Consider the following 14,402-nt stretch of genomic DNA (forward strand, 5'->3'; position numbering starts at 1 on the left):
ATATTGGTAAGATGACAACAGTACTCAGAGTAATATATATAGTTTCAGTGTAATCTATATCAAAATCCAGATGGCTTTTTTTCAGAAGTAGAAAAACATATCCAAAATTCATGTGAAATTTAAAGGGACCCTGAATATCCAAAACAATCTTGAAAAAGAACAAAGAGGATTCTGTTCCTGATTTCAAAACTTACTACAAAACTATAGGAATTAAAACAGTATGGTACTGTCATAAGAATATGAATATCTATCTATCATCTATCTATCTACACACACACACACACACACACACACACACACACGGAATAGATTGAGAGCCTAGAAGTAAACCCTCACATCTATGGGTCAATTGTTTTCTGACTAAGGTGCCAAGATCATTCAGTGGGGGAAAGAACAATCTCTTCAACAAATGGTGCTGAAAAAATGGGTATCCATATTTAAAGGAATAAAATTTGACCCTTACATTACACCACATACAAAATTAATTCGAAATGGATCGAACCTAATTTTAAGGGTTAAACTATAAAACTCATAGAAGAAAACATAAGAGAAAATGTCATGACCTTGGATTTAGCAATGGTTTCTTAAATATAATACTTAAAGCACAGTCAAAAAAGTAGTTAAATTAGGCCACTAAAATTAAGGATTTAAGAAATTTTTTTGGATCAAAGTACACTATCAAGAGAATGAAAAAGACAACCCACAGAATGGAAGAAACTATTTGATAATGGTTTACTATCCAGAATATATATAAAGAATTCATAACCCAACAAAAAGACAACAGTAAAAAAATGTGCAAAGGACTTGAATAGACATTTATCTAAAGATATTTAGATGGCCAAAATGCACATGGAAAGATGCTCAAAATCATTAGGGAAATGCAAATCAAACCATAATAACTCTTCACATCTACTAGAATAGCTATATTTTTTAAAAATGGAAAATAACACACATTGGCAATGACATGGAGAAACTGGAACCATCATGCATTACTGGTGGAAATGTGAAATGGTACTGCCACGGTGGAAAATACTTTGGTGGTACATCAAAACGTTTAATATACAATTATCATGTGACCAGAAATTCTGCTCCCAGGTACATTCCCAAAGGGATTGAGAATAGGGATTCAAACAGCTATTTGTACATCAGCGTTCATAGCAGCACTATTCACAATAGCCAAAGATGGAAACAACCCAAGTTGGCACTTCAGTTGTTTAATGTCTTGGTCATCACGAATAATTAATACAATTTCCATAAAAAATCCCAATGGCATTTTTTAAAGAAATAGAACAAAAATCATCAGATTTGTATGGAATCACAAAAAATTCTGAATAGCCAAAGCAATCCTCAGAAAAAAAAAGAACAAGGCCAGAGGTATCACACTGCCTGACTTCAAATTAAACTACAAAGTGACGACAATCAAAACTTCATGATATTGGCAGAAAACAGACACAGACCAATGGAACAGAATCGAAAGCCGAGAAATAAACCCACATATATATGGGCAAATAATTTTCAACAAAGGAGCCAAAAATATACTAAGAAGGAAAAAAAAAAAAAGCCTCTTCAATAAATGATGCTGGAAAAATTGAAAAGCCACATGCAAAAGAATAAAACTAGACTGCTATTTGTCACTATATACCATAATTAACTCAAAATGGATCAAAGACTTAAATATAAGGCATGTAACAGTAAATTGCATAGAAGAAAACAAAGGTACTAAACTTACGGACTTTGGATTTAGAGAGGATTTTATAAATTTGACCTCAAAGGCAAGGGAAGTAAAAGCAAAAATAAATGAATGGAACTATATCAAACTAAAAAGCAAAAGAAACCATCAACAAAACAAAGAGGCAACCAACTCATTCTGAGAAGACATTTGCAAACATGCCTCCGATAAGGAGCTAATTTCCAAAATATATAAAGAATTCATACAACTCAACGACAAAACAACAACAACAATCCAATTAAAAAATGGGCATAAAACCTAAACAGACACGTCTCCCAAGAAGACATGTGGCCAACAGACATATGAAAAGGTTCTCAACTTCACTAGCTATTAGAGAACTGCAAGTCAAAACCATAATGAGATACCGCCTCACACCTGTTAGAATGGCTGTCATCAACAGGACAGGTAATGTGTTCCAGAGATTGTGGGGAAAAAGGAACCCTCATACACTGGTGGTGAATGTAAATTGGTACAGCATCTATGGAAAACAGCATGGAGGTTTTTCAAAAAATTAAGATCACTATATGACCTAACAATCCCTCTTCTGCGTATCTATCCTCAAAATTTGAAAACATTTACCTGTAAAGATATATGCACTCCAATGTTCATTGAAGCCTTTTTAAAATATACATTTAAAACTATAAATTCCCCCTCTAAGTATTGTTGTAACTGAATCCATTTTTAAAGTCTTATATTTTTATTATTTTGTTCCAAATATCTAATTTCCATTCTTATTTCTTCTTTAATGGGTTACTTAGAAGCATGTTACTTAATTTCTCAACATTCAGGGATTTCATAGTTATGTTATTTTTAGTTGAATTCCATTGTCATCATAGAATATACTCTAAATGATTTCAAGTTCAATTTACATAATCCTTTGAAATTTACTGACAGTTGCTTTTTGGTTTATGTAGGGGACTCAAGCATCCCAGGAGTTTGCATCAGCAGGGGGCCTGGAACTAATCCCCCTTGGATACAGAGGGACAAGTCTACTTTTACTTTTAACCTGTAGTCAAACTCTTTTATAAACAGCATATAAGTTGTCTTTTATTTAATCCAATCGTGCTTGCTTCGGCAGCACATATACTAAAATTATTTAATCCAATCTTTATATGGCAATTGGAGTGGAAAAGTCCAATTTGTTCCTTCTTTCCTTTTAAATCAATTTTTTTTAAATGTCATTTTCTCATTCATCTCTAAAGGCTTTTCCTAATTGCAGTTATTTATTTTGGTAAAATATACATAAAACCAACCATTTTTAAGCACGCAATTCAGTGGTAGTACATTTACAATGTTGTGCAACCATCACAATCATCTCTACTTTTTCATCATCCCAAACATAAACTCTATACCCATTAAACAATAATTTCCATTCCCCCTTCCTCTCATCTGTGGTAGCCATCATTCTACTTTCTATCTCCATAGAATTTACCTATTCTAAGAATTAGTGGAATCGTACAATATTTGTTCCTTTGTGTCTGGCTTATTTCACTTAACATGTTTTCAAGATTAATCTATGTTGTAGCATGTCAGAATGTTCTTCCTTTTTAAGGCTGAAAAATATTCCGTTGTATGTATATGCCACATTTTGTTTTTCCATTCATCTGTTGGACATTTGGGTTTCTACCTTTTGGCTCTTGTGAATAATGCTGCTGTAAACACTGGTGTACAAGCATCTGTTTGAATTCTTGCTTTCAATTCTTTTGAGTCTATACCTAGGAGAAGAACTGCTGGGTTGTATGTTCTTTTTGAGGAACTTTACCTAGACTAAAAATATTTTCATACCACTTTATCTGAGTTTACAATTTCCCTTGTAAACCATTTTTTTTTCCCTTGAATGACGTAGATTAATTTTCTTCTCTAAGCACATCCTTTAAAGTTCCTTCAGCAAAGGCCAGAAAATAAATTCTGGTTTTTATATAAAAATGTCTGTAAAGAACAGGGAACAGAGTTTTGCTGTGTCTAGATTTTTGATTTCAAGACCTGAAAATGAGGAATGGCATCTACTTTCTTCTGAAATCTGCTGTTACTGTTAGTCTGTCACTTTTTTGAAGGTCATGTTCCCCACCTGTCCCCCGGCTGCTTTTAAGGACCTATTTGTTTGGGGATATTCTTTATATTACTATATAACACATAGGTGTGGGTTTTCTCTTGCTTTAATTGGGCTTCTTTAATCTGATAATGTGTCATCAGTACTGGAAAATGTTGTCTCAATATCACCCCCACTATAATCTTAGCTGTCACTGATTACCAAACTTATGTACTTGTCTTGCTTGTAAGTTAACATCTCTTTATAGTTTCTCGTTATTCAATGTCGCATTGTATACTTTTACCCACCTTCCAGTTTGTACGAGAACTTCTTTCTGTTGAATTCATCTAAATTTCTAATTTTAACCTTCATAACTCACTGTAAATTCTATTTATTATTGCCTTTCAAAATCCGATTTCTGGCAATCTCATTCTTTCATATTTCCTACACTCATTTCTTTAAACGTATTAACATTTCAGAATATAAAATAAGTATTGGATCATTCTAGAATCTGCACTTTGCAGGTTTAATATGATAGATCTGAAGGTTCTTTTGACTCTTGCTCATGGTGGCTATTTTTATATCTGTTGCTACAATATTTGGTTATGAATAATAGTCCCTGGCATTATCCGTGGGACTCCCTTGAGGCCTAACTTGAAGGTAGTTTCCTCTAAAGAGGATACAAATTTTCCTATTCTCCTGGCTTAGGGAGATTGCTAAGCAGCAGTGCCAATTCTAGATGCAAACCTGCATAAAGGAGCTTCAGAACCACCACTGAATTGTATGCTTATAAAAGGAAGACTTACTACTGATTTAGGTAGGTATATCTACTTATTCTTTTCAGAGAATTTTGTTTATATTTTTGAAAGTTCATCCATTAAAGGTTTCAGCGTGAAGGGGGCTGGCATTAGGTAGGGATAGTTAAGCTCCTACTCTGAGCCCAGAGGTAAAAATCCAGGCTTTAAGCCTTGTCTACACTACTTGATTTCAATTTAACTCCTTTTACTTAAGAGAATCAGTGAGCTATAAAAAGGCAGCTTCATGAATTTTCTTCCATCACAGAGATGAGTATTTTAGGTATCAGTGTTCTAAAACTATTCTAATAATTTCATTTTTTCTTTATAAATTCTTACATTATAAAAGGCCAGATGAGAAAGAAAGTATTTCAGTCACCTTTTTGGAACCATTTAACCAGTCACGATTTTGTTGTTGTTGTTAATTCCCACTTTTGTATCCTCTTTAGAGGAAACTACCTTCAAGTGTGACAGATTTTCCAGCTGACTGGGTGGAAACTTACTTCCATGTTAGCACTGTAATAATTAATCACTCAGAAATCACTACTATAGCATCTAATTTCTTTGCTTTTAAGATGAGTCCCTGAGCAATCACTTACACCTGTAACATTTGATGAAAAGTGTGTGGAATCCATAAGCAGAGGATAATGCCAATAAACTGAGTCAAAATATTATATGAATACTTTAATGCAAAATGCTTAACACTTAAAATTAGCAAAGCTTCATTTAAATTAAAATTCCATTTAATGAAAGATGGTTAACCCCAAGAATTGTACAGTAGTTGATTTCTGCTATATAATGCCAGTCCTAATGCAAAACAGTTAAGAACAGCACTGTTAGATGTCACTTCCTCCATCGTTCTTCTAAACCCTAAGAGGTGGGGGAGAGGATACTTAGACAGACACAAAACAAAATACAACCCAAATAAACTGTGCAGTTATTCCTAATAGTTTTAACTCATTTTGACTAAGCTGTTTAACCAAACAGCAGAAGAATAACTGTAGGTATTGTTCCAGAGCTGATAAGGGGTTTCATTTTTACAGCTTGGGAGTTCTGCACTAGGTGAGAAGTCACAGTTTACGGATGCATGTTCTGTAAATAGTTACTATATATACACGTTTAGTGTCTGTAAACACTAGAAATATACATTAGACAGAGTACCTTCACCAGGTACAGTTTAAAAAAGAAGATGAGGTAACATGAATCTCAAAGTCCACAGGAATCCTGCCTGAAGAGTTTGAACAGCTGCCAGTATTCACTTCCAATGCACAGGGGTTAAGGCATCTGGGTCCCTCAGGATTTGCCAAAACTGGATTCACTGGCTTTCAGCATAGCAACTGCATCTTTCACTGCATGGTAGATAACATTCTTCACCTAAAGGAATGGGAGAAAATATGGTCAGTTTACTGTTAAATCTAAAATCTGTTACTAAAAATAAACTTTCCTCTACTGATTTTATTGCTATTTCTCAGAATTCAAAACTCAATATTCAAAATTTAATGTCAGTACTTGAAAGGTCTCTGGGCTCCTTTAGGCCAGTATTTCATTTTAAATCCATGCCTTCTTTGAAGAACTTAAAAGCTCATTTTCTCCCTTCTAAAGGCTTTGGTGCCACATGGCCCTACCCGCTGGGTTGTGTAGGAGGAGGTAAGTCTAAAGGTAAAGTTTTATTTTTCTGAGTTTATATTTTCCCCTTGTTTTCCAAACATGAAATTTTATGTTACATATAGTTTACTATTAAAAGCCTCTAAAAAACCCACCCTCTCAGACCCTCTTTGGGTCCCCGAGATTCTGCTCTGTGGTTGAAGACCCCTGTCTGGCAGCTGAGCCATGATCAGAAGTCAGATGTATTCAATTTCAACATAAAGACTTTCTCTTTGGGCATATTTCCTTATAGAGTCTAAACAATACCAAAGCAAGGAGAGATTTCCTCTGTCTGTTCTTCCTTTGCTAAGTAAACAGTGGAATTTCTAGATATAAAGCCAGTTCATCAACTCACTTTACCAAGTGTGAGGTCACTGATTCTCTTTATAAGGTCAATAATGGGCCATGAAACCAGAGTCATAGAATGCAAAGAATCAGTATTATTTTTACCTGTAATTTATCTTCGTGATTGGTATGAGTCTGTGACAGATAACGAAATTCCTGAGTAAGCCAGAAGCAGTGTTTAACATGCTCTGGAGAAACAAAATCTTCAGCCACTTTGATACAGCTATATAAGTTATGAACCTGGAAAACACCAAGCCACATCAGTAACATACACGAAAGTTCACAGTATAATGAGAATAAAGAACAAAGTGATGGTTCTTGCCTGATGTGGAGCTCCTGCTGGGATAAATACCACATCTCCAAGAAACTGTACAATAGCCCAGCCTTGAACTCCATACTCTTGTTGAAGACGTTTTCTTAGTGATCGGTCTAAATACCAGCTCTGATCATGAATGGGATCATGGTCTGCTGGGTTTTCTTGACCTTGCTCTTCTGATACCTACAATACATTCAAAATTTTATAAAACTGAGTGACACGTTAAGGTCCAGTGAGGGCATTTCCCCACCCCGAACAGTGTGGGCAGTCAGTAACAGTCAGGCTTTCTTTAATATAAGTGCCCTGTTGGCAGAAAGAGACAAGCAGTACTTAACTGAATGCACTAAAGGAAAGACTGAAAGAAAATATGGCTTTCCTATAAACTGTAACTGGAAGTCTATGTTTTTTTGTAAATACTGTAGTTGGACTACAGTATTTGGGTTTGGACTTTGAAATATAAGTTGGCTCGAGCTCCTCAGAAATAGATTTGCTGTTTTACAATTAATAAAAACTGCATTCACTTAACAATCTTAGTTACAAAATAGAGAGAGCTATGATTAACTTCGTTTATTCTAGACCCAATATCAAGCAGCACAGACTCAGAGTGACACTATCAAAGAAACAACATGGTGACTAGCAGGTTTTCTAGAAGAGTCTAATGATCCTTAGCCAGAAACACTTTGATTCAAACAAATGCTGGTTAAGGACCTACTTGGTGACAGGCAACAGCCAGGAGTGTTCGTGTGTGTCCACTGCTTATCAACGACTGAAAACTCAACCACAGACACTTGAGCTGAAACCAGCAGCCACACTGGCAAACAGGTTAAAAATTGAATACACCCATCATTCCCGTTACCTGGAATTTCCACATATAACTCTTGCTGAATAACCTGCCCACTATGGGAGAAACTTGGACTCTTCAAAACCCCTGCATCTCTTTCCAACGTGCTAAAGGCCATAAGTATGGTCCAAGGCCTTCCTGACCTACTACTGAACGAAGGTGGGTGGATAAAACCAATGCGGTCTTTCATAACTCACTCACAACATGGTAACCAGGGGCCAAGGAATGATATAAGAACTTGTGAAGTGCTCAGATTTTCAAGGCAATAATAACAAATACATGCTATGACATGATCAGAGAAACTAACTTATAGAGCATAAAAATCTCCAAATGCACTGTAACACACAGATATAAGAAAAAAAGACCTTTTCAGAGGTCTGAGCCTAACCATTTAGAAATCCTTGTTCTTGAGCAAGCAGCTTCAGCCTATTAAATATGACATGCACAAGTTTAACTTTTGAGACTGTGATAATTCTCCAGTAACCCAGTCAGTTCTTGACATGTAGTTAATTATGACATTGCTATTCTCCGTGGCTCTCGTCACATGCCATAGGGTAAGGAGCGTACCTTTTTAAGGAACTCTCGTATCTTCTCCGTGTCCTTAGCAGCATATATGTGCCAGAGGGCCCCTGGCTTCTCTTTTCCTTCAATAAATCGCTTTATTGTGAGTTCATCAGAATCTCCATCTTGGATGGTTTTAAGGACTTCTAGAGCAAGAGAAAGCAAATATCAGACCATGGTCTCCAGCTTAGAGAGCCAGCTGCCCACTTTTATGCTCAGCACCCTACCTTCTTCTTGATCACACTGGCCTTTGGGAATTCCCACATAGACCATGACATTAGCTGCATCAGATACATCCAAGTGAAGATTTGTTGTTCCATATTTCCGATCTTCTGGAGTGATTAACCCTGCAAACAAACAATGCCATAGATTTACTGAAGATAACAAAGGCTGCTGCAGTCGTGCCCACACCCTGGGAGACACCTACTTACAAAATTTAAAAGCTGCCTCTCAAATCATGTAAAAAGTAGAAGAATAATATTTGATATTATTTTATCCTTTCATCTCTTGTTAAATATTTAACTATAAAAATAAAAAAACAACTCCTAATACTAGGACTCCTGTTTCTGGTGATAGGCAAAATAGGTCCCTGACAGACCTTCCTGCTGAGAACTAAAAATCCTGGATGAAACTATTAAAAAAAAAAACAACAAAAAAACACAACTTGTTAATGAATCAATGTGCTAGCAAGAAAAGAAGAAATACTCACAGAAGCCAAAACTAGAAAGCAAGACTTGGGAACAGTAGAGCAGACTACTGAGGCTGGGACTTACCAAAAGCACATTTGCTCAACCAAATGAGCTCAGGCTTCGATTGTCACAGCCTAGGATGGCTCTGGGGCAAGACATTAATCCCACAGTCACTCAAGATGGAGAGTCTAAGAGAAACCCCCTCACATACATATAAAGCCTGGACCTCAAATGGCTATACACTCAGGGCAAGAGGGGTCACTGCTCAACATGCTCCTCAGTTCCCTCAACTGGAGAAGAAAAGGGGTGAGCCCGAGCATGAGTCCCCACAGTCCAAGACGCAAAACTCTTCCTTTCGGGAGAAGGCTCACGTTGCTCAGCAGTCACTGAGGCTTGCCAAGCCCTGCAGTCACCCTGGATGGCCCATCCTGACATGAGGACTCCGCTTCTTGAATGGGCAGCAGAGGGAAGCATGGCTTTTGGTGGACAAGCAGATGCCATTTTCTAACTTGCCAGCCTCTGAAATAGCCCTGCCTTGTTTAGAGGAGGCCAAGGGACTTTTCCCTTGGACTTTTCCCTGGACTGCTGAGGCCTTGGTTTTAGGAGTAGCTATACACAGGAAGGAGCACCCATAATCTGAACCTGAGACTGTGGCCTTGTCATGCTTTCCTTTATCTCCAATGTGATGAAATAGCAGCCCTAGGACTAGGTGAAGCATGAGGTATCAGGGTGAAATTATAGGATCTATGAGATTTGCTTTAAAATGGTAAAAGAAAATAAAAAGGAAGGGATAATATAATAATTTTGTCAAAGATTAATAGCCATTAAAACTGGGAGATGAGTATATCAGAAGCCACTGTACTAGATTCTCAAGTTAAATGGAAAATATTTCTATAATAAAAAGTAAGAAAATAAAATTTAAGAAGAAAAAAGCAATTAACGTGATAGAAGGAAAAAGAATGAAATGAACAGTATATATGACACATGGATGAGTATCCAAAAGTCTGATTCTATATATCTAAAGCTAAAAAAAAAACAGGTTAAAAACTGAAAGAATATTCTGCAAGAATACATACATATGGTAAAATTACAAGATGTAAGGTAATGATAATCACAAACTTCAGGATGGCGGTTCACAATGAGGGCAGAAGGAAGGAGATGCAGCTGGAGAAGAGCAAGGAAAGGGGAACAGGTCTCAGAGCCCGGTTAGAGGCCTCCTGCCGCTTTGGCCAGTGCCAAACTGAGTTTAAAAAAAAAAAGATTGTACAAATCAAGGAAGGAAATGATATATATCCAGCCCAAAGTCTATCCATTTCCAATGATGGGTGACTAAACACTGATAAAATCAGTCTCTAAACTACTTTTTATTATAGAAATATTTTCCGAATGCACTCGAAACTTGAGAATCTAGTACGGTGACTCCTGATATACTCATCACTCAGTTATAACAGCTTTCAATTTTTGCCATACTTATTTCATTATCCCCTCAGATGGAACAGAAATTATAAAAACAATGGTTCCAGGGAAAGGATTCCCAGAAGACAGAGAATCCTGAAACAAAAGACCATGGACTTTTATGAAAAGAAACAGAAGCTGACACCGTAAGATTGTTAGGTGACAGAATGCTGGGGTTGGGGAAAGAGTAAGGGAAACTGGCTCTAGCCTGTAAATCTAGTCCTAGACTCAAGACCCACTAGCTGCCTGCCCCTTTGAGATGCCGAGCAGGTCAGTGTCCCTGCTACGGTCCTAAAGTTTTGGTCCCCATTTGTAAAACTGGTGGTGGTGTTGGAGCTGGAGACGGATTGACCATATACTCTCTCCAAAAAGCCTTTTCACTCTTTGTCTGACTGCGGAGTCACAGCTCAGTCACCCAACCTCTGAAAAATGCCGGCTCTTTAATGATGTTTATGATAAGGTATAAGGTGTTGGAAAATGAACACATTTTTCGTTATTTTCAATCCCTAACTGCTTACTCTGGATGTAAACAAGTTTGTCTTAGGCAAAGTTTTGATAGAACACTGCTGCCATCTATCTACTGGTATCGAGAGGGAAAATATTTGCTGCCAATTCTCAGGGAACCACTTCTACCCTATGAAGCTTCATGATTTCAATAAAACATGGATAATCACACTATGTAACATTACACAATTTACTTCAGTGGAAAAATGCTTTCGTTTACATAAGTTCACTGTAAATCCCCACTGTGCCCTCAGATTCTGACCATACCGCTGCTTTGAAGGGCTCGAGGAACAAGAACTCAGGGAACATGCTGCAGACTCACAGCATGTACAGGGCTCTCTAATCTGAGACCTGAGAAGCGAAGAGAATAGGCAAGGGGACTGCTGCCTGCCATGTCCTCTCTCTCACAGACTTTTCACCGCACCCTGGCAAAACTATCTGGGACATCTAGTCTGTGGGCGCTTCCCGACAGAAACTCCCCTCTCAGAATGTTCCTCAACGAGCTGACTCCACCACAACAGAACTGTGACACTGAGGTCGAAGCCCTTGCCTCAGTGCCTCTGGAGAACATAGCAAAGAGGCCAAAGACTCTGTCCTTTCACCAAGAGGACTGCCATCCTCAGGTCTGAGACATCAGAGTTGGGGGTAATTATGGGAGGAAGATATAAAAATCAAAGTAACTTATAAAAGGACTAGAAAAATGGGGGCCAAATAGTATAAAACACTAAATCAAAATCACTAAATGATCCAAACAACTGAAACTTCATTCAATAATAAATTGGAAAATAACCCCTTCAAAATAGCCAATTGTAAGATCATAGCAATAATGACAGAAGCAGCTGGTTAAGTATAGGAACCAGTCTCTATCCTGAGCAATCCTCCTTGTTGGGCAGCTTACTGAGTCACGTCCAAACAATAAACCCAAATAAAAGGATACTTTAAATACTAACCTAAGTAACTACTGCCCATGAACATAGCACACTGCATTTAAGAATAGGAGATGTTAAAACAGCTGGAATGCCTGCAGACTGACCCAGATATCCAGCAACACTGAAATGATTAAGGAAGTTACATTCAATGAGGTACCATGCAACTATTAAAAATTATCTGATTATTAAGGACTAAAGTGACGAGAGCATCACGGTGAAGTAACACGACTCCTTTTTTTCTCCATCTAAATTTACAACATGTAGGACAACTATAACTCAATAAAAGATCCTCTACTCAATACACAAACACACCTGAAAAATCCACCCATTGGAACATATGAAGGTGGGCAAATTGGAATGAGTAGAGGAGATCAGATTGAGAAAGGACAGGGGCGGTTGTCGCAGATCAAATTCAGCACCCATCATTGCTCCAGTGAGTTCAGCGGACAAAAGGGTGGGAAGCAGGGTTGAACTGAATCCCTCACACTATGGCCTGGATTGTTAAGAAGGGCAGAACCAGTGGTGCACCAAGAAAAAGCGTCTCCTTTTTCCCTGCCCCATCATGGCAGACTCTGGTAGATGTGGCTACGGAGCTTAAAACACAGCACAGCCATTACTGGAAGTGGGGCAGAGCCACAAATTTTGAACTTGCCTTCATAGTCCCACACACCAGGCAAAGCCCAGTAAGGATGAGAAGCCCCACATAGCATGGCAATATACAAAGCCAATGCTGGCAGGGGGATGGAGCCACAAGAACTTGCCCATATTTCCCATGCCCCGCCCATCTCGCAGAGCCCAGCAGAGGTTGTGGAGACACCTCCAAAAACACAGCAGGGCCAGCGACCATTAATAAAAAGAAGGTAGTGCTGGGAACTCATAAAACTAGTTTTCCACCCGCCGTATACTCCCACCACAGTGACAGTGCCCCATAACCGAAGAGAGCTGTCACAGAGAGGACACCCATCATCCCAGCAAGTATGCAGCATTCTCCTTAACCAAACAATGCAAGTATGCAGCATTCTCCTTTCACTGCTATCTTAGAGGCACAAATAGTGCACATAAATATTTGCACTACACCACCATCTACTGGAAAACAAAAGAAAGTACCCTACCTATCAATCTGCTAAATTCCTGAGAACAAACAGCATCTAAACGACAAAAGAACTCCCTACCTCAACTGCACAAGCAGAGAAATAAGCCATCAAATACCATGAACAAGGTAATACTGGAGCACAGAAGGAAAATGGAGTGTCTCCTGACACTAAACTCAGAGTCATAGAAGGACGTGACGTAAATGACAGAGAATTTAAGATAGTAGTTATGAAGAAGCTCAACCAGATATAAGAGAACTCAAAAAGGCAGTTCAAGGAGCTCAGAAAGGAAATTAATGAAAAGGAGTACTTTACCAAAGAGACTAAAACTATAAAAAAGAACCAAACAGAAATTCTGGAACTGAAAAACTCAATAAATGAGATAAAGGATGCATTAGAGAGCATGGGAAACTGAGAAGACCAGATGGTAAAGAGAATTAGCTAGCTCAAAGTCAGAAACCTAGAAATGACCCAGGAGGAAGAAGAGAACTAAGAAAAAAAAATTTTAAGAATTCTCTGAGAACTGACTCCATTATGAAGAGCAACAAAAGCGTAATGGTTATACCAGAAAGAAAAGAGAAAGAGAAAGAAACACAGAGCCTACTCAAAAAAATAATTAATAAGAACTTCCCAAGCCTGTGGAAAGAACTGGACTTTAGGAGAGAGGAAGCTAACAGAACACCTAATTTTATCAATACAAAAAAACCTTCACCCAAGACACATTTTTTTTTCAAACTGTCAAAACTTAATGACAAAGAATTTTAAAGGCAGCCAAGGAGTCTATGGCCATGCTACCCTGAACAAGCCCAATCTCATCTGATCTCGGAAGCTAAGCAGGGTTCGGGTCTGTTCAGTACTTGGATGGGAGACCACCTAGGAAGATGAAGTGCTGTAAACTGACAAGGTCTTTGCAATCTGTGAGGTCAACCAAGGGTTCTCTCTCCTAAAAAATGAATGAATGAATGAATGAATGAATGAAAGAGAAAGGAAGAAAGGGAGGGAGGGAGGGAAGGAGGGAGGGAAGGAAAGCAGCCAGGGAAAAAGACTATAACCTACAAAGAAAACCCCATTAGATCATCATCAGATTATTCAACAGAAAACTTACAAACCAGTAGAGTGGAATGAAATATTCAAAATACTGCAAGAGAGAAATGACCAGCCAAGACTAATATGTCCAGTAAAGTTATCCATTAAATATAAAGGAGAAATAAAGATTTTCTCAAACAAACAAACAAATAAAAAAAACTGAGGGAATATACCACCACAAGACCTGCATTACAAGAAATGCTGAAAGGGCCTCTTCTACCTGAAACAAAAATACAAAGTATACAAAACTTTTGTAAGATGAGAGACAGAAGCAGAAAATTGCAACTCTATTTCAGAATAGAACATTAAACAATTATAACATAAAGGTTAAAGGGGAATAAAGCATTCTAAAAAAAAAAAGATTATAAACATGCAATTTGGAAACAAAT

The 14,402-nt window shown here is 37.8% G+C and overlaps 1 protein-coding gene and 1 pseudogene across 1 annotated transcript in view; one reads left to right on the forward strand and one right to left on the reverse strand.

Moving 5' to 3' along the window:
* Nucleotides 1-5,221: 5,221 nt before the first annotated feature.
* KDM3A (lysine demethylase 3A) overlaps nt 5,222-14,402 on the reverse strand; it is a 56,314-nt gene continuing 47,133 nt past the window's right edge. The window contains 5 exon segments of the mRNA XM_023536417.1: nt 5,222-5,926; nt 6,647-6,781; nt 6,864-7,040; nt 8,266-8,405; nt 8,487-8,606. Coding sequence (XP_023392185.1) covers nt 5,846-5,926; nt 6,647-6,781; nt 6,864-7,040; nt 8,266-8,405; nt 8,487-8,606 — 653 coding nt within the window. The 3' untranslated portion in view covers nt 5,222-5,845.
* LOC111745515 lies at nt 13,706-13,825 on the forward strand (annotated as a pseudogene).

The sequence above is a fragment of the Pteropus vampyrus genome, unplaced genomic scaffold (genome assembly GCF_000151845.1).
Source record: "Pteropus vampyrus isolate Shadow unplaced genomic scaffold, Pvam_2.0 Scaffold156, whole genome shotgun sequence".
NCBI classification, from domain to species: Eukaryota; Metazoa; Chordata; class Mammalia; order Chiroptera; family Pteropodidae; genus Pteropus; species Pteropus vampyrus.